This window comes from Pituophis catenifer, unplaced genomic scaffold (assembly GCF_029215685.1).
Source record: "Pituophis catenifer annectens isolate HBS135680 unplaced genomic scaffold, rPitCat1.0.hap2 SCAF_3, whole genome shotgun sequence".
Lineage (NCBI taxonomy): Eukaryota > Metazoa > Chordata > Lepidosauria > Squamata > Colubridae > Pituophis > Pituophis catenifer.
In genome coordinates this window covers 215075275-215098372 of record NW_027256883.1, presented here as the reverse complement: position 1 = coordinate 215098372, position 23098 = coordinate 215075275, and the positions used below count along the sequence as shown (strand labels likewise).

The 23098-nt window shown below is 47.5% G+C and overlaps 1 protein-coding gene across 1 annotated transcript in view; it reads right to left on the bottom strand.

The window, feature by feature from the left end:
* Positions 1-17102, bottom strand: part of KIAA1755 (KIAA1755 ortholog) — a 37110-nt gene extending 20008 nt beyond the window's left edge. Inside the window, 7 exon segments of the mRNA XM_070941149.1 lie at positions 1799-1885; positions 4464-4557; positions 6447-6570; positions 7259-7450; positions 9832-11095; positions 13733-13930; positions 17070-17102. Of these exon segments, the coding sequence (XP_070797250.1) occupies positions 1799-1885; positions 4464-4557; positions 6447-6570; positions 7259-7450; positions 9832-11095; positions 13733-13930; positions 17070-17102 (1992 nt within the window).
* Between the last annotated feature and the right edge of the window lie 5996 nt (positions 17103-23098).

Genomic DNA, 23098 nt, shown 5'->3' with positions numbered 1-23098 from the left:
AAGAGTCAAGCTGGGGTGGAGAAGATTTGGGGTACGCTGCCTTTCAAGGATTCTTAATAACAGGATACCAGGACTGGAAGGGACCTTGGAGGTCTTCTAGTCCAGCCTCCTGGTCAGGCAGTAAACCCTATACCATTTCCGACAAATGGCTGTCTAGTTTCTTTTTAAAAATTTCCAGTGTTGGACCATTTATAACTTCTGAAGGCAAGGTCCCTTCCTTCCTTCCTTCCTTCCTTCCTTCCTTCCTTCCTTCCTTCCTTCCTTCCTTCCTTCCTTCCTTCCTTCCTTCCTCCCTCCCTCCCTCCCTCCTTCTGTCCTTCCTTCCTTCCACCCACCCACCCACCCACCTGTCTCTCTGCCTATCGTGTATATCATCTCTCTCAGAATCCTAGGGCCGGATGGGACCTGGGAGGTCATCTATTCCAACCCCATGCTCAAGCAGGAAACCCTCTACCGTTCAAGACAAATGGCTGTCCAATCTCTTCTTAAAATCCTCCAGCGATGAAACACCCACAACTTCTGGTGGCAAGCTGTTCCACGGGTCAATTGTCCTCACTTAAGAGGAAATTGCTCTTCTCTTAATTCCTGGTTGCTTCTCTCCTTGATTAGTTTCCATCCGTTGCTTCTGGTCCTGCCTGAAGGTGCTTTGGAAAATAGGTCAAGCCCCAATTCTTTAAAAACCTCCAGCACCCACAACTTGTCTTGTTCTGGGGAATTCTGGGAGTTGAAAATCCAGACCTCTACAAGGGGTTTGAAAATAATTGAGTTTATGCTGTTACCTAACTTGGCCCGAAAAACAAGGCACCAAATTCTACCTTTTAATGGGAAAGAGTAATCCATTTAATTATATTTGATTGGGAAGGGCTATTATCCATTATATGTTAATGAAAATTGAATAAAAAAAGAGAATGCTATTTGACTCCACAGTCTGTTGGCCAGAGGCTACCCCTTGGTCCTGCCGCAGGGGGGAAGAAACGGTTCAGCCTTAATCTAATGATTTGATTACCTCCAACCTGGTTAGAAATGAGACTGTCACCGTTTTTGAAAAATGGCTTAATTGTTGCTTGTTCAGGTAGAACCTCACGCTCCTCTGCCTCCATCCATCATTCTGAACACGGTTTTGAGCGAAAGACAACTTGGTTTCCCATTAACGGGTGCCGTCCTAGGAAATGTACGGCAGTCCTCGAGTTACGACCGTCATGGAGCCTGCCCATGACGGTCGTAAATCCCAACCGTTGTAAAATAGGTCGGTCACGCGACCGACACGGTTTTTTACAATGTGTCTTGCTGCGGTTGTTTAGCAAATGTGGCGGTCGTAAGTGCAAACACTGCGGCCGTTAAGAGGACCCTGCAGTCGTTAAGCAAAGCCATTGGTCGCTCAGGTGCAGTTTTGCCGAAAACCAGCCAAACTTGTCGTAAAATGCAGTCATGTGACCGTGGGCAGCTGCAAACGGCTGTATATGTGTGTATAATTATTTGGTAAAAATAAATTTAATAAGCAACAATAACAAGCTTTGCTGAGTGTGGTCACATCATTGTGTCTTGTGGGTCGACCTTCGGAACTTTGGGTCCAGGTAAGTCCCCTTTTTCGGGTCGGTCGTAACTTCAAAAGGTTGCTTAGCAACCAGTCGTAAACCAAGGACCACTTAGGGAAGCTCGGTACCTGTCCATCTGCCAATCTTAGGACAGAGGACTTAATAAAGAGTAGGGGTCTCCAACCTTGGCCACTTGGAGATGGGTGGACTTCAACTCCCCAGCCAATGAGACCCAGGCCCAGAAACGGATGGACAGAACTTACCTGTAAGCCGAGGAACTTCTCCACCTGAGTGGTGGCCTCCTTCTCTGCCACCAGCAGGAGAACCTGGATGGATCCAGGAAAGGATTTCTGCAAGGAAGTGGAGACACCAGTGACTTCCCGTGGCTTCCTCTGCTCGCTGTGTGTGTGCAGCCCCTTCCAACCTGAAGCTCTTCTCTTCTCTCCCCCCCCTCCTCAAATGGTCCCACAGCATCTTCATCTGGGGGGACAAGTGGAAGGTGGGAAGGGAAGGGAAGTGGGGGAACATTTCGGTTGCTTCCTGCTTCTTTTGAGGAGTTGAGGTTTACACTAAACTTGGTTTGGGTTCGGCTTTGATCGTTTGTTCCTTTAAACCGGGATCTCTCTGGATTCAAATCAAAAAAAAGGCCAAGAGCATCTGCTACGTCTTAACATTAAAAATGTAAATCTAGAGTATAGGCAGTCCTTACCTTATGACCGTTTTTTAGTGACCACTCAAAGTTACAACAGCACTGAAAAAGGGGACTCATATTTATGACACTTGGCAACTGACTCATATTTATGACGGTTGCAGCGTCTGGGGGCGGGGGTCACGTGATCCCCTCTTGCAACCTCCTGACAAGCAAAATTGACGGGAAAAGCCAGATTCACTTAACAACTGTGTTACTAACCTAGCAACCTGGATAGCCTGGATAGCTCAGCAGACTAAAGCCTGTTTTTGACATTCAGCTATCTGCAATTACTGCAGGTTCGAATCTCGCCAAGGCTCCAGGTTGACTCAGCCTTCCATCCTTTCTAAGGTAGGTAAATTGAGGACCCAGTTTGTGGGGGCAATAAGCTGACTTTGTATAAATATACAAAAGTATGAAGGCTATTGCTTAGCGCATTGTAAGCCGCCCTGAGTCTCCGGAGAAGGGCCGCATATAAATCAAATTAAAAAAAAAAAAAAAACGCCGCAATTCAAGGTGGCAAGAAAAAGTTGTAAAATGGGACAAAACTCACTTCACGTGCTTAGGAAGAGAAGTTTTGAGCTCAACGGTGATCCTAAGTCGAGGACTATTTCGGTTAGTTAATGGTTCGAGATATTCTGAGAAAGGTTTAAGGGTTCAGGAAATTGTGTGAACAGAACTTCTGGCCACTTTAAGATGGTTGGAGTTTAAGCCTCAGAATGGCCGGAAGTCCAGCCATCTGAAAGTCATCCAGGATGAAAAATCTCCTGCTGTAGGGCAGTGGTGGGTTGCTCCTGGTTTGCACCGGTTCACAAGAACCGGTAGTAAAAATTTGTAGTAGTTCGGAGAACCGGTAATAACATTGGCTGGCCACGCCTCCAAATGAGTCCCCAGCCCAGTCGCCACTCGCTTACCCCGCCCACCTCATCAGAGGCTTTTTTTTTTTTTTTACTTTTAAAAGCATTTTTTCTACAACCTCTTCGGCTGAAAAAATGCTTTTAAAAGTTAAAAAAAAAAGCCTCTGATGATCACACGGCTCAGCCGGGATCGTCAGAGGCTTTTCAAAGCATTTTTTCTACAACCTCTTTGGCTGAAGAGGTTGTAGGGGGGAAAAATGCCTTTAAAAGCCTCTGGCGATCCCAGCTGAGTTGCCTGATCGTCAGAGGCTTCTAAAAGCATTTTTTTCTGCAACCTCGTAAGGTGGTAGAAAAAATGCTTTTAAAAGTAAAAAAAAAAAAGAAATTGGCCACACCCACCCAGTCACATTACCCCCCCACCAAGCCACACCTACAAAATAAGCCATGCCCACAGAACCGGCAGTAAAAAATTTTGGAACCCACCCCTGGGTGCTTGGGTGGGGGGTTGGACTAGATGACCTACATTCCTACAAGGTCCCTTCCAATTCTGTTATTCTGTTATACAGAAGCTGTGAGAGCTTCATTCCTGGAGACTTTCAAGAAGAGACTGGGCTGCCACCTGTCAGAAATGGTGTGGGGTCTCCTGCTTGGGCGGGGGGTTGGACTAGATGACCTATAAGGTCCCTTCCTTCCAACTCTGTTAATCTGTTTGTTTGTAAGGGGATAGAATCTGAGTGGAAAAAAATACCATCCTACTTGGATGTTTTTTTTCCTGGGGAAAGAACGTAACTGTGCCCCTCTTTTACCAACTACAGGTAATCCTCGAGTTACGCCCACAACTGCAGCCGACCGAAATCGTCATAAATACAAACCAGTGGCCAAGCGTCTCAATTTTTGATCACATGACCATGGGGATGCTGCAAAGGTCACAAGTGTGAAACACGGCCATAAATCGCTTCGCTCAGTGCTGTTGTAACTTCGAATGGTCCCTAAACGAACGGTCGTAAGTCCAGGACTGGCTGCATCAAGAAGGAATCTTGGAATCAACTTCCCGAGGTGAGAAAATCCTCTCTCCCTAACTGGTCATAAACAGTAAGGATCTCTGCTATGGATCCTGCCCAGTGGTGAAATCCAAATCTTTTTACTACTGGTTCTGTGGGCGTGGCTTGGTGGGCGTGGCAGGGGAAGGATTCTGCAAAATCCCCATTCCCTTCCCACTCCAGGGGGAAGGATATTGCAAAATCTCCATTCCCACCCACTCTGGGGCCAGCCAGAGGTGGTGTTTGCCGGTTCTCTGAACTACTCAAAATTTCTACTGCCGGTTCTCCCGAACCTGTCAGAACCTGCTGGATTTCACCCCTGATCCTGCCCACCCATAATTACCTGGAGGGATCCCAGGGCTGTGGGGAGCGTGGGAGGGGGTGCTTCTTTTCTGGCATCAATGAGGATGACCACCGCCTGGTCGTGGGAACGCTTCCTGCATGGGGGAATAAAACAAAGTGACGTAGACTCTCGAGCGGAGACAGACTTCATGGCCATCTCTGTTTCCCTTCTCATCCAAGAAGCTTTTTCAAGGAATATAAACCCTTCCCTTCCCCTCCATCCAGTCAGAGCTGAAGAAGCTTCTGGGATGAGAAGCGAAAGGTCTTCAAAAGAAGAGAAAAACAAAAAAGTCCAGTTGCCTCCTGAAAAAAGCACCTTTGCGACAACCATGGCCTGGATGACTGAGAATCTCTACAGAGGTTTAGCTACATAATTTGGGATGAACACACTGTGAATGGTGTGGGAGTAGGAATGGATTGTTCTGTCCCCGTCTCACACACGCACACAAACAGACAGCTGGGGGTTAAATAAACTGGCAGACAACCAATTCTTCCGATAAGAAGCTTGGCAGCAACCTAGTAGCTGCTTGCTATGAACTTTACTCATAAAACAAAATACACACAGTCAAGAATTGTCCAGTTCGTAAAATAAATCCAAGGCAAGTAATGTTGTTTCCAAAGATGCAATGTGACTCGATAGTAGTTAGTTTTGTCCGTCACAGAGTCTGAATGGCCACCTCACCCCCTTTTATACCCTGTGGGGTGTGGTCCAGTGACTCAGCTTAATCTCTGGCATGCCTTTTCTTCTGTTACGCGCGCTTATCTCTGCGACGCTGCCGAGGATCCAGCCAAGACTCATCTCCCTCATTACTGTCCACCTGTGGTTGCGTGGATGTGCTTGGCCCCGGGCTATCTCTTGCCCTTCGGCGGACACCGAAGGCATTGCCAGAGAGGAGGGTCCTGGAGAGGGAGGCCTTGCCAACTCCTCTCCTTCACTCTCGGAGTCCTCTCCTGCCGATGACACAGGCTCAGGTAACAGAGCCACAACATGGATTTCCAGAGGAAAAAATTGCAGACTACAGGAACCATTTGCACCACTCAGGTGACCCTGAGGACACAGGTAAACCTCCAAGTGGCCTCAACGACCCTCCAAAAGGATGCCAATGACCAGCTTCCATTCCCCACCATCCAGTCAGAGCTGAAGAAGCTTCATGGATGAGAAGCAAAACGTCTTCAAAAGAAAAACAAGAATGGGGTCTTCTAGGATGGTTTCCCATCTTCCCACTCTAACCAACAACCTAAGATTTCCTCGTGGTCTCCCATCCTTTTACAGACCAGGAACATGGTTTAGGGGTTTTTTTTAAAGCTAGGCAAAATTGAGCCGATGCTGCCCCCCTGCTGTCCAGGAGGTGAACTAAGAGGCTGGTGAACTGGAAGGGAATTTCTGGAGGAGGCAGCAAAAGGGGAGGGGGGGAATTTAGAACTTGGGGAGATGTCTATGGAGATTCTCCCTCTTCCAGGTCAGGGTTGTCCCAAAGGTGCTTTTTCAAGAGGCAACAGGGCTTTCTTGTTTTTTCTTTGAAGACATTTCGCTTCCTATCCAAGAAGCTTTTTCAGTTCTGATTGAACGGTAGAGGATGGAAGGATTTATATTCCTTGCAGACTGTTGGTGATTCTTTTAGAGAGTTGTTGAGGCCACCTGGAGGTTTATCTGTGTCCTCAGTGTTGAGGGTAAACTGCCCTCTGCAGAGTAGAGCAACGGACCAGACAGCTTTGCAACACAGATACTCTCAGACTCTGAACGTTGTTAGAAAAATAAATAGTCTTTACTTGTTGTAAAACAAACAAACTTGGCTTCTCATAAACAAAGATAACACTTTCAATACAAAACAATCTGTACATTGGGGAAACAAAACAACCATTTCACAAACACATGGTACAACATAGGAGAACAAACCCATCAGGACAAGATCCAGCAGTCCATTGCCCACCTGTCTTGGCTCCCTCCCATCGTCTCGGCCTCCTTTCCTCTCGACTGGCTTACCTGGCCATGGAGCAAAGGCAGAGTAGAAGCCGTGCCACCTCTTTGGCGGAGAACCCAGGGTCCTGCCAGCCTCCTCCGTTTTGGGGGATTTCAACCAGGGGCCTCCCGAGCTTGTCCACGCTGCCTGAAATTCCAGAAGAAGTCACGACAAACCACGCATGAGTCCAGGGGTCTCCAAACGTGGCCGCTTTTAAGAGTTGTGGACTTCAACTCCCAGAATACCCCAGCCACCATTGCGAGTTGAAGTCCACAATTTTGAAGTGGCCACGTTTGGAGACCTTTGCATCAGTTGTAAAAAAAAAAAAAAAAGTTAACACCCTACAGAGCCTCCCAGTTTACCAACTGTTGTAAATTTACTCCACTTTGGAAGGGGCAATGTAGCAGGGATGAGATTGAAAGGGTGCATGGTTTGGAAAAATCCTCAGGGAAAATGCTCTCTTGAATTAGAACAATTAATCAGTGGAACTCCTTGCCTCCAGAAGTTGTGGGTGCTTCAACGCTGGAGGTTTTTAAGAAGAGACTGGACAGTCACTTGTCTGAAATGGGATAGGGTCTCCTGCTTGAGCAAGGGGTTGGACTAGAAGATCTCCAAGGTCCCATCCAGCCCCTAGGATTTTATGATTCTGAAGACCACGATCACTGAACTGGTTGTTAAACCGGAAGGATCCCACCACTGAAGCTAAGGATCTACTCCACCCAAATCTTTCACGGATCAACTCTCTGGCCATCAACCCAACTGGACCAGCCGGGAGATTTGGGCAGGAAAACATCTCTCACTCAGATCATCCTGGAGTGTTTTCCACTCAGGGTACCTGGCAGACGGGCAATCCCCGAAGACAAAAGCTCAGAGTTGAGCAGATCCCACGGGACCGACGCGGAGGGACTCGAACCCAGGACAAGCGACTCGCTGATCTGGGTATCAGTCCTGGAGGGGGTGACGCCAACAGCGTCCAGATTCAGGGATCTTGAGAGTTCCCCAAATGCGACTTCAGTCTGACTGGAACCTGGGAGAGAAATGGACATTATATATTCATTTATTTGGTTATTCATTCATTTATTCATTTGTATATTTACATATTCATTCATTCATATGCGATCCATCTGACGGACAAGCAACTCTGGACAGCTGACAAACCTCATAAAAACAGAGGGACATAATATTAATACCTTTTATATTTAAACTAGCTGGACACCAGTGCTTCGCTACGAAACTATGTGCTCGGGCTTCATAAATTGACACTTACAGCCTGAAACTTAATGTAGAATGTGTAACTCCGTAGCATCAGAGTGTGTTTATATAATGCAACTGGCAGTTGGAACAGAGTGGGAAGGGGAGTAGAATGTCCCAGCCCGCAGCATCCATTGGTATTCATCTGGCTAGCATCCTGTCAGTGTGTGAGAGAGTTGAGGGGTGTTTGGAAACTCAAACAGTATTTGCTGTGTGAGCAAGAAGGAGACAGGAAGGAGGGTGGGCGTGGCTTAGCTCAACTGTTATGTAGTAAAGCTGCTTGCTGCTGTGAAAGTGAAACTGAAAGTGAAACTCCTCTCCTCTGCTTGTGTTTTGCATTTGGAACAGATTTCTTTTGAGGTGGGGAAGGGGAGTAGATCTCTTTAGCATCAGAGGGCTGTTTGAAAAGTGAAACAGTATTTGCTGTGTGAACAAGAAGGAGACAGGAAGGAGCCTGGCTGTGGCTTAGCTCAAGTGTTCTGTATTAAAGCTGCTTCCTGCTGTGAAAGTAAAACTGAAAGCAAAACTCTTCTCTTCTGCTTGTGTTTTGCATTTTGAACAGGTTTTCAGGTGGGGAGGGGGAGTGCAACTCCTTAGCATCAGAGCGTGTTAATAATAATACAGGAAATACTAATGCTCTGATGGTCATTTCGAAAAATCCTTTCTTAGTGAATACCTAGAAGCCAAGAGGAAGATACGTGGCAAATTTCAAGTTTGTAGGCTTTACGGTTCTGGAGTTTTCGTGATTAATGCATGAGTGGTTTTCGCTTTGATAGATAGATAGATAGATAGATAGATAGATAGATAGATAGATAGATAGATAGAGTGTTTTTCAGCCTTGGGAACTTGAAGAGGGGTGAACTTCAACTCCCACAATTCCACCCATCTTCAAGTTCCCAAGCCTGAGAAACCAATCTGGCTGGGGAATTCTGGGAGTTGAAGTCCACCTATCTTCAACTTGCTAGTTGTGGCAAACATTGTCTTGGAAAATGCTAGGGAGAATTGGGGTGGGCTGAAACAATGCTTCTTTGGGGGGGAGGCACCAGGTAGCACCCCCTCCCCATCCTGGGGGTCTCCTTGCCCCCAACCCTCAGGACGTTTTGCAAGGCCTCCTATGGTGAAGATCTTAATATTGGCTGTTAGGCGGTTTGAGTTCATTGGTGCCCGTGGCTGTTACTCATCGATTTTATAGTTTTAGGTTCTTCTTATTGGCCATTTAAGTTGTATTTGTTGAGGCTGTAAGACCGGATGGTATAAAGTTCAATGCAATAAACAAAATTACCATTAAAACTTTGGCTGGCACAAACACTCACAAACAGTTCAGGCAAAGATAGGGCACAAAAAACCCAGCATAATAGTCCCAGGGATTTAACTAACTGATGCTTTGTTTAATTTAATTTAATTTATTTATTAAATGCCGCCCGTCTCACTATTAGGACTTCTGGGCATCTTGCCATGTTCCAAGGAGTCCTTGGTTTATAACATTTCATTTAGTGTTATGACGACATCGAAAAAATTGGATCATTTTTCACACAACTGTTGCAACATCTCCACAGTCACATGATCAAACTTCAGACACTTGGCGACTGACTTGTATTTATGACGGGTCGCGTCGCCATGTCCCACCGTGTCATGTGATCCCATTATTAGTGAGCCTGAGTGGCATAGGAGGCTAATGCCTCCTACTAAGGCAGCATTTAACATCCAGCTGCCTGCAATTACTGCAAGTTCAATTCTCCCCAGGCTCAAGGTCGACTCAGCCTTCCATCCTTTCTAAGGTGGGTAAAATGAGGACCTGGTTTGTGGGGGCAATAAACTGACTTTGTATAAATATACAAAAGGATGAAGGCTATTGCTGAGCACATTGTAAGCCGCCCTGAGTCTCCGGAGAAGGGTGGCATATAAAAATAAATAGAAATAAATAAATAAATAAATAAATAAATAAATAAATAAATAAGCGACCTTCTAACAACGAGGACGCCAGATTCACTTAACTGAACCTACCGCAGGGATTTAATAAACTGTAGTATGAAAAGGTCATGAAACGAGGCAAAGCTCACTTAATGACCGTCTCACTTAACAATGGGAATTTGAAGTTCAATTGCAGCCGTAAGTCAAGGACTGCTTATAAACCAAATTTGATTCCTGACATCTTACCCTTTCCAGCTGCTGGCTTTGCTCTGGCCGCTTTTGGAGAGGAGACCATCAAGGCTTTCTTCCGAGGCCCTTCGGGCCCCTTGCCAGCTTTTTCAGGGGGCCCGGGGCCCTCCCCACAAGAGGCCAAAGGACGGTGGCCTTTCAGGAAGGAGAATTTACTGCTGACCGCCGGACCTTCGGCTGGAGACTTTGCGAGTTTCGTGACCCCCGACTTGGGACTTTCCTCAGTTTTCCTTTCCTTGTTGGGGTGTTCCGAGAGGTTCGGAGAGATCATCTGGCCTGACCCTTCATCCGGCTGGGCCTCTGTGTCTTCTGAAGAGGACGCTGCTTGGGTCAAGTCCATTTCCTCCAATATGGCCGCCATCAGCCCCGAATTGAAGCTGATGGGATTCTGGAGAGCCGCCATATAGGAGTCTCGGTAACGGCACCGTGGCTCATGGATCTTGGAGTCCGGACTCAGTTTCCTTCTCAGACAGGGGGTACAGGGACCTTCCTCCAAATCTTGCTCCTTCCCACAATTCCAGGCCTCCCCCTGAGATCCGGCCTCCCCATTGGGCCGAAGAAGCACCTTCTCAGCCGCGGGAAATGCTTCCGGTTGAAGGTGATGAGGGGCCACCTCTGGAGAAGACATCTCAACTTTGGGAGACTCTTCTGAAAACTCCACCAGGTTGACATATTCGCCTTCCAGGTTCTCGCTAATGATGTCACAGAGACTGGGCACCACAAAGAGGTTGGACTTCTTCCAGGAGCCTTGGTCTACCTTGATGAGTCCTGGATACTTCCCTTGAGGTGGTTTGGAGACCTGGTCTCCACCACTATGGTGGCTTGGAGGCTCAGCATTCAACCTGCAGTGGGTCTCAGGGTGGACGGAGTCCTTCTCCATAAGTTCTGCTTTGGGGAGCTGGACGAACTCCGGGGTAGCTATTTTATTCCAGAGGACGGGGACAATCCCGTTGCCGGTGGCCACCAGGCAGGTGTGCAGGGTTGGCCGTTCCAGATCTCGGTTGATGTCCTCCAACCAAGCTTCGGTGAAGAGCCAAGAGCAAGAGGCATCAGGGATGGAGATCTTCTCAGCAGTGGTCAAGTCCCTGGAGAGACACTTCACCACCAGGCAGGCTGACTGCTCCCCGCAAGGCTCGGCTTGGAGGTAAAAGTCTCCCGGACGGAGCAGTAGGGGGTTCAAGGGGCTGAGATGGACGGTCACCTTCTCATGGAGACACAAGGGCCAGCCTTCGTGCAGGAAGACACGGCCAGAGTAGGGAGCCTGGGGGTGGGGGGAGGGGGAGGCAGAGAAGGAAAAAGAGAAACCGTGGAGTGAAACCATTAAAATCTCTGAAACTTTAACTGTTTTTAGCTGTTTTATACTGATGGTGCACTGATGAAGTTAACTAGTGTGGCAGTGAGATGTCTGTAAGCATATAACCAAGTTCAGAGACCACCAAGGACCCCATAGTTCTCCTCCTCCTCCTCCTCCTCCTCCTCCTCCTCCTCCTCCTCCTCCGCAAACCCCACTCCTTTCTAGCACTGATGACATTACATAGTTGGGTCATGAAATGTCTTTTAAAAAAACAAGCCAACTCAGAGAACACCAGAGACCCCACAGCCATCCTCCCCTACCGTTCTGCAAACCTGACTCCCTTCCAGCACTGATGGGGAATTCTGGGAGTTGAAGTCCACCCATCTTCAAGTTGCCAAAGTGAAGAAATACTATCCCCTAAGACTAGAAGGCCCTGCCATGAAGTCACCAAGAGTTGTGAAACTTATTATTATTATTTTTTTGCAATAGTTGTCTGCAGGTGGGAGACTCCACGCTCTGATTTCATTGTACAACTGCAGCCGCTGGGTGAGATCATCCGTGGTTTCGGGGTGGAGTTCCACCAGTACGCTGACGACACTCAGCTGTACATCTCCACCCCGGATCACCCCAACGATGCCCTTGAAGTGATGTCCTGGTGCCTGGAGGCCGTACGGATCTGGATGGGGAGAAACGGGCTCAGGCTCAACCCATCCAAGACCGAGTGGCTGTGGTTTCCAACATCCCGATATAGTCAGTTGGCGCCATCACTGACTATTGGGGGCAAGTCATTGGCCCCCATGGGAGAGGGTTCGCAACTTGGGTGTCCTCCTGGACTCACGGCTGTCTTTGGAAGAGCACATGACGGCCGTGGCCAGGGGAACTTTTTATCAGGTTCGCCTGATTCGCCAGTTGCGTCCCTTTCTAGATCGGGACTCCCTACACACGGTCACTCATGCCCTCGTCACCTCCCGCCTGGACTATTGCAACACTCTCTACATGGGGCTCCCCTTGAGGAGCACCCGGAGGCTCCAACTGGCGCAGAGTGCGGCCCGCGCGGGTGGTTATGGGAGCGACGTGGCGCTCCCATGTGACCCGCCTCCTGCGCGAGCTGCACTGGCTCCTGGTGGTCTTCCGGGTGCGCTTCAAGGTTTGGTCACCATCTTTAGAGCGCTCCATGGCATCGGACCGGGGTATTTACGAGACCGCCTTCTGCTAGCTAGCCTCTCACCGACCAGTACGCTCCCACAGAGAGGGGCTCCTCAGGGTGCCGTCGGCCAAACAGTGTCGACTGGCGGCCCCCAGGGGGAGAGCCTTCTCTGTGGGGGCACCTGCCCTCTGGAACGAGCTCCCCCCAGAGATACGGAGGATCCCGGATCTGCACACATTTCGTCCTGCTCTCAAAAGTTTTTTATTTCAGCAGGCTGGCCTGGCCTAACTCTCCTCTTTTAAATTTTTAATTCGTGATTTTATAAATTGGGTGTTTTAATCTGTGTTTCAGCCAAAATATTTAATAATTTTAAGGGACTTTTAATGTTTGTATTATCTGTATTTTATCTTGGCTGTTCACCGCCCTGAGTCCTCCGGGAGTAGGGCGGTATAGAAATTTGATTAATAAATAAATAAATAAATAAATAAATAAATAAATAAATAAATAAATAAATAAATAAATAAATAAATAAATAAATAAATAAATAATCCCACCATTTGCATGAAGTCACCACGCTGAGGGTGCCTTTGCTGGGGCTTGCTCTGGACACCTGTGGACGCTGCACTGAAGCCCAACATCCCAGAGTTACCAATTACATGGAGAGGGAGAGAGAGAAAGAGAGAGAGAAAAAGAACGAGAGAGAAAGAATGAAAGACAGAATGAAAGAGAGAGAGGGAGGGAGGGAGAGAATGAGAGAGAGAGAGAGAAAGAATGAGAGAAAGAATGAGAGAGAGAAAGAGAGAGAGAAAGAATGAGAGATAGAAAGAGAGAGAGGGAGGGAGAGAATGAGAGAGAGACACAGAGAGAGAGAGAATGGGAGAGAGAATGAGAGAGAGTGAGACAGAGAAAGAATGAGAGAGAGAATGAGAGAAATGAGAATGAAAAAGAATTATTTAAAAAAAGAATGAGAGAGAGAGAAAAAGCAAGAGAGAAAGAATGAGAAAGAATGAGAGAAAGAAAGAGAGAAAGAATGAAAGAGAGAAAAAATGAGAGAGAATGAGAGAGAAAGAGAATGAGAGAGAAAGAGACACACACACACACACACAAACACAGAAGGAGGTAGGGAGGAAGAGAGTGGGAGGGAGGGAAAGAGAATGAGAGAGAGAGAAAAAGAGAGAGAGAGAGAGAAAAAAGAGAAAGAATGAGAGAAAGAAAGAGAAAGAATGAAAGAGAGAAAAAATGAGAGAGAGAGAATGAGAGAGAAAGAGAATGAGAGAGAAAGAGAGAGAGACACACACACATGCAAACACAGAGGGAGGGAGGGAGAGAATGGGAGGGAGGGAAAGAGAATGAGAGACAGGGAAAAAAAAAAGACACACACACACACACACACACACACACACACACACACACACACACACACACACCAGAGCTGGGGATTTTCCTGCTGTACTTACACAGGCAGCTTGTCGGATGTGCTCCAAGAGGCGCTTCAGAGGGATGAGGAAGTCCAGGAGGCAGCAGAGCCCATCCCCATGGTACTTGGACTCCAGGACCCGGAAGAGCTGGCTCAGCACCGTGGGAGCCGTGACCTCGAAGGGAGGGAAGAGCCCTGACAAAGTGTTCTGCACAGCGGCATCCAGAGATTGGGGGTCCTGCCATGGGAAAGGAAGGAAGGAAGGCAGAACGAAAAGGAGAAAGGGAAGGAAGGAAGGAAGGAAGGAAGGAAGGAAGGAAGGGAGCATATATTTATTTGTAGTCCATGGTTGAATTGTTTCTTGCAAGGTGTTTTGTGATCCAACTAGGGAACATCATCAGTCCTAGAAGGGAGATAGAATAGAACAAGACCAAACCCCACTCCCTTCTAGCGCTGATGATGTTCCCTAGTTGGGTCATGAAACATCTGCAAAAAAACCCACCAAGCTCAAGAGAGCACCAAGAATCCTCTTCCTCCTCCTCCTCCTCTCCACACACCCCACTCCCTTCTACAACTGATGATGTTACCTAGTTGGGTCATGAAATGTCTGCGAGAAAACCATTAAGCTCGGAGAGCACCGAGGACCCCACAACCCTCTTCCTCCTCCTCTCTGCAAACCTCACTCCCTTCCTGCACTGATCATGTCACCTATTTGGGTCATGAAACGTCTGTAGAAAAGCAACCAAGTTCACCAAGGACCCCACAATAATTAAACTGTGATAACCACAAAGCATTAAAATCAGAACACTGGAATGGGGACGAATTGCAAACATTGGTAAGGTTGGAAAAAAAAAAACTCGATGGAGCAAATCTGAACCCAGAGCAACCCATAAGATGGGCCACATTCGCAAGTACCTGGATCACACCATTTTTTAGACCCAGGTTAGGAGTCCATCCATTCTTTGGGTTGGCCCAGTAAAATTAAATTGGTATTAATTTGCTGCTCAACGTTTACGTGTTTTCATTGGTTTATGTCATTACGGTATTTCTAACATGGTACGACGTCCAGAGTTGCTAATAATGAAATGGGCGGCATGTACATGTAATCAATAAATTACATTAAATCAAACAAAGCCATCAGTTAGTCAAATAATTGCAGTTTCTGTTGTGTTGGTGTTTTCGGCCCTATCTTTGCCTGAACTGGGATTGTATCAACCACACCATTGTGGGTGTTTGTGCCAGCTAAAGTTTTAATGTAATTTTGTTTATTGCATTGAACTTTATCCCATCCGGTTTAACAGCCTCAAAAATACAACTTAAATGGCCGATACGAAGAACCTAAAACTATAAAATCCATGAGCAACAGCCAATGAACCGCCTAATGGCCAATATTAAGATCTCCAACATAGGAGACCTTGCAAAATGTTCTAAGGGTTGGGGGGCAAAGGAGGCCCCAAGAAAGGGGGGTGTTACCAAGTGCCCCCCCCCCCAAAAGGAAGCATTGTCTCTAGCCCCAATCCCAATTCTCCCTAGCATTTTCTAAGACCATGTTTGCCACACCTAGAAACTTGAAGAGGGGTGGACTTCAACTCCCAGAATTCCCCAGCCTGGCCGATGTTTGTCAGCCTTGGGAACTTGAAGATGGGGGGAATTCTGGGAGTTGAAGTCCACCATCTTCAGGTTACCAAAACTGAGAATACTGGTCTGGCTGGGGAATTCTGGGCATTGAAGTCCACCCATCTTAGGTTGTTCAACTTGCGAACTACCCCGGTAGACTCAGGCTGTCCCTCCCCCCCCCAAACGGGTGAAATCCAGGAGGTTCTGACAGGTTCTGGAGAACCAGTAGCGGAAATTTTGAGCAGTTCGGAGAACCAGCAAATGCCACCTCTGGCTGGCACCAGAGTAGGGAGGGAATGGGGATTTTGCAGTATCCTTTTGCGGGAGTGGGGTGGGAATGGGGATTTTGCAATATCCTTCCCCTGCACATGCCCACTAACCCACACCATGCCCACCAAGCCATGCCCACAGAACCCGTAGTAAAAAAATTTGAATTTTACCACTGCCCTACATCAGTATGGTCACTGCACTTTTGGGGAGTAGAATAGCGGGCTTCTGTCAACACAGATTCCAGATCCAGCCTGTTGGGTGCACGAAGCTCTAATTCTAGGACGGGAGGCCACCAGGCGATCCTTCTGGCTTCTCAAATGCACAGAACCACCTTTCTCTTGGGTCTACTGCTGCAATTCCTTGAAGGGTGTGTGTGTGTGTGTCAAATCTTAGTCTTTTGCAACTCTCTGCTGCCCCTCCCAAACTGGCCATCTGGAGGTTGGTACCCCAGATCGGGTGGCTCTCAGCCTCCCCAACTGATTGATTTATAACAACAGAATAACAGAGTTGGAAGGGACCTTGGAGGTCTTCTAGTCCAACCCCCTGCTCGAGCAGGAGACCCTAGACCATTGTGGACAAACGGCTGTCCAATCCCTTCTTGAAAACCTCCAGGGATGGAGCACCCACAACTTCTGGTGGCAAGCAGTTCCACTGGTTAATTGTCCTCAGTGTCAGGAAATTTCTCCTTAATTCCAGGTTGCTTCTCTCTTTGGTTAGTTTCCATCCGTTGTTTCTTGTCCTGCCTTCAGGGGCTTTGGACAATAGGTTGACCCCCCCCACCCCTCTTCTTTGGGGCAGCCCCTCTGATATTGAAAAACTGTTATCATGTCCTGGTCCTTCTTTTCCTTAAACTAGACATACCCTCAACTGGTTCTTGGTACGTTTTCGCCTCCACTCCCCTAATCCTCTTGGTTGCTCTTCTCTGCACTTTTTTCCAGAGTCTCAACCTCTTTTTTTAATATCGTGGCAACCAAAAATGGATGCAGAATTCCAAATGTGTCCTTCCCAAGGCTTTATAAATCGGTGCTAACACTTCACACATGATCTTGACTGCTGGGGGGGGCATTGCTGGGAGATATCCCCCCCCTTCTCACGTTATATCCCAAATGGAGACTTTTTAAAAAAAATTTGATTTATATGCCGCCCTTCTCCGGAGACTCAGGGCGGCTTGCAGTGCGCTAAGCAATAGCCTTCATACTTTTGTATATTTTATACAAAGTCAGCTTATTGCCCCCACAAACTGGGTCCTCAATTTACCTACCTTAGAAAGGATGGAAGGCTGAGTCAACCTTGAGCCTGGTGAGATTCGAACCTGCAGTAATTGCAGGCAGCTGGTCTTAATAAAAGGGTGCTTTAGACCACTGTACTACCAAGCTACTTTGTGGATCAGCAGACTTCATGGGAAGGAAGGAGAGCTTGTCCAACCAGTTTTTCCATCCACCGTCCCCCCCTTCCTTTGGTCTGCATGGCTGCAGCTGAAACCCACTCACTGTTCCACTCCTTGCTGCAGGCAACGCCTTCATTGATAACCGGATGGGACTTTTTTCCCAGGGAAAAAGTCAGGAGGGCCCTATTGGGGAGGGGGGGGCATTTATTTATTTTTTATTTTATTTTTCGCTTTAATTTATATGCCGCCCTTCTCCGGAGACTCAGGGCGGCTTACAATACGTTAAGCAACAGCCTTCATCCTTTTGTATATTTATACAAAGTCAGCTTAATTGCCCCCACAATCTGGGTCCTCATTTTACCTACCTTAGAAAGGATGGAAGGCTGAGTCAACCTTGAGCCTGGTGAGATTCGAACTTACAGTAATTGCAAGCAGCAGATGTTAATAACAGTGCATTAGTCCACTGTACTACAGGCTCTTTATTGGCTTCTTTAATTGCCCGCCTCCCAATGGGGGAGGGGGGGCTCTGGGCAGTGTACAATTTAATCAATATACTACGACATTAATAAGTGAGTAATTTAAGGTTGGAGGAAAAGTGGGGGGAGGACAAAGGAAGACTAAATAATGCTCCAACACTGGAGGTTTTTAAGAAGATGTTGGACAGCTATTTGTCTGAAGTGGTGTAGGGTTTCCTGCCTAAGCAGGGGGTTGGACTAGAAGACCTCCAAGGTCCCTTCCAATTCTGTTGTTCTATTCTATTCTCTAATGGTTAAATTAGGTGGAGAAATATAGAAATAAACGAGAAGAAATAAAAATCGTGGAAATGAAATTAGGTACAGGTTCATGTCAAATATAAATAAAATAATTAGAATAATATAATATATTATAATGATATATATATATGATATATTAGAAATATATGTATAAAAGGTATATTAAGATAAGAGAAAATGTATAAATATGGATTACTGACGCAAAACTGTTGAAAAGAAGATGTAAATATCTGTTTTTGTTTATTTTTTAAAAAAACTGTTTAATAAAATATATTTTAAAAAAATAAGTGAGTAATTTAAGATCAGCATTTTAAAATGTAAATTAACATGACAGGTAGTCCTCGAGATACAACAGTTCATTTAGTGACCATTCAAAGTCGCAGCGGGTGTGGCAAAAAAGGGATTTTTTATGACCGTTTTTCCACACTTACGACCGTTGTAGCATCCCCGTGGTCATGCAATCAAAATTCAGATACTCGACCGCTGACTCACACTTATGACCGTCGCAGTGTGCCAGGGTCATGCGATTCCCCTTTGGCGACCTTCTGACAAGCAAAGTCCATGGAATAAATAAATACAAATACAAAAATGGAAGAAGTGAGGTTCACTTAAGAACCGTGTTATTAATTAAACAACTTCAGCGATTCACTTATCAACGGTGGCACGATAGGTCGTAAAATGAGGCACAACTCACTTCAATGTCTCACTGGACAAGAGAAATTTGGGGCTCAATTAGGGTCGTAAGCCGAGGACTACCTGCACAGAATTGCAGAAGGTGTGGGGACCCCCCACACACACACTTCAACTTCAACTCCCAGAATTCCCAGCCAGACTCATGTTTCTCAATCTTGGCCACAGGAAATGGATGGACTTCAACTCCCAGAATTCCCCAGCCAGACTCATGTTTCTTAACCTTGGCCATAGGAAATGGATGGACTTCAACTCCCAGAATTCCCCAGCCAGACTCATGTTTCTCAATCTTGGCCAAAGGAAATGGATGGACTTCAACTCCCAGAATTCCCCAGCCAGATGCATGTTTCTTAACCTTGGTCACAGGAAATGGATGGACTTCAACTCCCAGAATTCCCCAGCTAGTTGCAATGATTTATTTAACAACTTGAGACAAGGAAGGAAGGTTGAAAAATGGGGCAAAAACTCACTTAACAAGTGTTTCACTTAGCAACAGAAATGCTGGGCTCAATTGTAGTTGTAGGTCGAGGACTATCCGTGCTTCCTCTTATAGCCCAACATGCTGCACCCCCGTTTAATTTCCTGCTAGCTGGGGAATCCTGGGAGTTGAAGTCCACACACCGCAAAATTGCTGGGATTGAGAAATTCTCTTCTAATGTATTTCCCCACCTCCCCTCTCCAGGTTTTTTTCTCTAAGGACGTTTCTGCCAAGGGCCCTGTTTTCGTCCCAGGTGCTCCCACCTGAGACGGAAGAGGAGGTGTGACTCACTTTGCAAAACCTGGAGTTGAAAACGTAGCTCCTGCAGAGCAAACCACACGGGAGAATCAGGCCATTTCCGTGACCGCAAACATGGGTGAATCATATTTCAGTCTGCCCAGAGGTGAAAACATAGGAACCGAGTCTTCATTTGCACCTTATCTCCATGAAAGGAGAAGAGGTCGGGTCAAAATACTCAAATCGATTGGGTTAAAATAGCTCAATCGGGCAATCAAAGAACTATCAGTGTACAAACAAGAGAGCCAACCCTCCTCTCTTCTAGCACTGATGTTGTTACCTAGTTGGGTCATGAAAGGTCTGCAAGAAAACTGCCAAGTTCAGAGAGCCCCAAGGACTCAACAGTCGTTGTCCTCCTCCTCGCACTGAGAATGTTATGTAGTTGGGTTATGAAATGTCTGCCAGAAAACATCCAAGCTCAGAGAGCACCAAGGAGCCCACAATCCTCCTCCTGCTCTTCCTCCACAAACTCCATTCCCTTCTAGCACCAATGATGTTCCCTAGTTGGGTCATTAAAGGTCTGCAAGAAAACATTATAATTGTTCTGATTGTAAGGAAATTCTTCCTTAATCCCTGGTTGCTTCTCTCCTTGATTAGTTCCCATTTGTTGCTTCTTGTCCTGCCCTCAAGTGCTTTGGAAAATCAGTTGAAGAAGAGTCCAGCACCTGTCTCAGTTTTACTGTAACAGTAATAGAGTTAGAAGGGACCTTGGAGGTCTTCTAGTCCAGCCCCCGTGCTCGAGCAGGAGACCCTAACCCATTTCAGACAAGTGACTGTCCAGCCTCTTCTTAAAAGCCTCCAGTGATGGAGTGCCCACAACTTCTGGTGGCAAGCAGTTCCACTGGTTGATTGTTCTCACTGTTACCCGTGTCCCCCCCAAAATAAGACCTGGTCTTATATTAATTTCTGCTCCAAAAGACACAGTATGGCTTATTTTCTGGTTAGGTCTTATTTTGGGGGGAAATACAGTACTAAACGCTTCCGTCTGGTTGACGATCTTAACCGGGGCTTATTTTGGGGGTAGGGCTTATATTACGAGCATCCTGAAAATTCATGCTAGGGCTTATTTTCCAGTTGGGTCTTATTTTTGGGGAAAACAGGTTAGGAATTTTTTCCTTAATTCCAGGTTGCTTCTCTCCTTGATGAGTTTCCATCCATTGCTTCTTCTCCTGCCTTTCGGGTGCTTTGGAGAATGGGTGGAGCCCCCCCCTCTTCTTTGGGACAGTCTCCTCAAATACTGGAAGACTGCTATCGGGGCCCCTCCTACTCCTTCTCTTCAATGGCAAGATTTACTCCAGGAGTAAGGGGTGGGCTTCGTGCAGAGTAAATGGGAGGCAGCCCTGGAGAACTAGCAACTGGCATGGCAAGAGAGCGGGCATGCAGCAGCAAGTAGCTGGGGGAGGGGGGGGGCAGTGGTTTCACCTGGGAGCAGCCCAGGCAGGTGGCATCAGAGTTGGCAAGACTCTGGTGATGCAAACAGGGAGAGGTATGGCAACGCCACAACGCTTGTTTGCAGAGGGACTCGGGAGAGCCCGTGCTGATCTCATCGATAGGGAGATTCGTACGGGCTGGGTCCCGACGGAGAAAGATTCAGGCAATACAGGTAGTCCTCGAGTTACGACAGTTCATTTAGTGACCATTCAAAGTTAGCACTGAAAAAAAGGGGGATTTATGAGCGTTTTGCACACGAATGACCCTGCATCCCTAAAGTCACATGATCAGAATTCAGAGGCCTGGCAACTGGCTCGGTATTTATGACGGTCGAAGTGTCCCGGGGTCACGTGATCCCCCTTTACTCCCATCTGACCAGCAAAGTCCCAGGATGGGAGAAGCCAGGATCGCTGAATACCCGTGTGACAAGACTTCACTGCAGTGATTCACTTAGCAATTGTAGACAGAAAGGTTGTAAAATGGGGTAAAACTCACTTAATAAAGGAATAGGGAATTGCAGAGAGGAAGAGGGGGGAAGACTGTGGGGTCCTTGGGGGCTCTCTGAGCTTGCCTGTTTTCTTGCAGACGTTTCATGACCCAACTAGGAAACATCATCAGTGCTAAAAGGAAGGAGGAAGGGAGGGAGGGAGGGAGGAAGGGAAGGGGCAGGAGGAAGAGGAGGAGGAGAAGGAGAAGGACTGTGGTTCCTCCTTCCCTGGTGCTCTCTGAGCTTGGCTGTTCTCTTGCAGATGTTCATGACCCAACTAGGGAACATCATCAGTGTTAGAAGGAAGTGGAGTATGTGGAGGAGAGGAGGAGGAGGAGGAGGAGGAGTGAGGAGGAGGAGGAGGAGGAGGAGGAGGAGGAGGAGGAGGAGGAGGAGGACAAGGAGAAGGAGAAGGACTGTGGTTCCTCCTTCCCTGGTGCTCTCTGAGCTTGGCTGTTCTCTTGCAGACGTTTCATGACCCAACTAGGGAACATCATCAGTGTTAGAAGGAAGTGGCGTTTGTGGAGGAGGAGGAGGAGGAGGAGGAGGAGGAGGAGGAGGAGGAGGAGGGAGGAGGAGGAGGAGGAGGATTGCGGCAAACATTTCATGACCCAACTAGGGAACATCATCAGTGCGAGGAGGAGGAGGAAGACTGTTGAGTCCTTGGGGCTCTCTGAGCTTGGATGTTTTCTTGCAGACCTTTAATGACCCAACTAGGGAACATCATCATCAGTGCCCTAGAAGGTAAGCTACCTCTCTCTCAGGTGAAAAAACGCTTTGGATGCCACCGGGTCCTGCACTGAAGTGGGTTTTGAGTCTGGCAAGGCAAGAGACCAAGGACTTTTGTCTGGCTGGTGCCAACCTTGACCTATAAGCAGATGCTACTCTGGTTGCAGAAGGTCACAGTCTGAATTTAGCTCTCTTTGGCCCGGGGTGGGTGGGGGGGGGCTGGCAAGGGGCATTCCAGGGCCCCGCAAAAGGCGGGTGGGCATAGAGGACAGACTCCCCCACCACCAACCAGCAGGTGCCAGCCTGGTGTCGCCCCCCGGGACCCCCAAAAAAGCGGAGGCTGCGATCGATTCCAGCCTTGTGACTTTTAATCCTGGGCAGATACTCCCAGGCTAACATGGGAAGCTATTTTTAAAACCTTTTGTAGAGGCTTAGAGCTTTGAGGAGTTGTTTACACATACCCCAAATTAAAATCATCTGCCAAGTGGGGAGGAGGGGGAGGAGGAGGAGGAGGGGGAAACTCCCAAATTTTTCCCAGCATCGATTATGGAAGACAAACGGGAGGAATTGAGAAAGCCGAGGAACTGGAGTGAGAAACGAGGTTAAAAGTGAAAGAGATTCTGGGTCGGGGCAACAGACTCCACCTGGCATGGTGCCCGTAGCCTTCAATCTGACCTTGATCTTCAGGTTTGTTGAACCCAACTGCCAAGAAGAGGCCCCTTCCCCACCCCCCCATGGCCCAGGAATCTCTAGGGAGGGGAGACAGAATGTCTGGTATCACTAAAAGGGACGCCTAGTCTAACTCACCCCAAAGTCACTGAGTGGGGAAATCTCTGTTTTCTTCCAAGGTTTGTTTCTTCTCTTTTGTTGGAGAAGAAAATAGATTGGCAAGGACTGTTTGGTCTAGCAATGAAAGCATCATAGAAACTAGGCGTTGTGAATTCTAGTCCAGCTTTAGGCATGAAAGCTGGTCGGGTAGCTTTGGGCTAATCACCAGGAGATGGGGAGTTCTAGTCCTGCCTTAGGCATGAAAGTCAGCTGGGTGATTTTGAGCCAATTACCAGGAGACCGGGAGTTCTAGTCCCGCCTTAGGCATGAAAGTCAGCTGGGTGATTTTGAGCCAATCACCAGGAGACGGGGAGTTCTAGTCCCGCCTTGGGCATGAAAGTCAGCTGGGTGATTTTGAGCCAATCACCGGGAGGACCGGGAGTTCTAGTCCTGCCTTAGGCATGAAAGTCAGCTGGGTG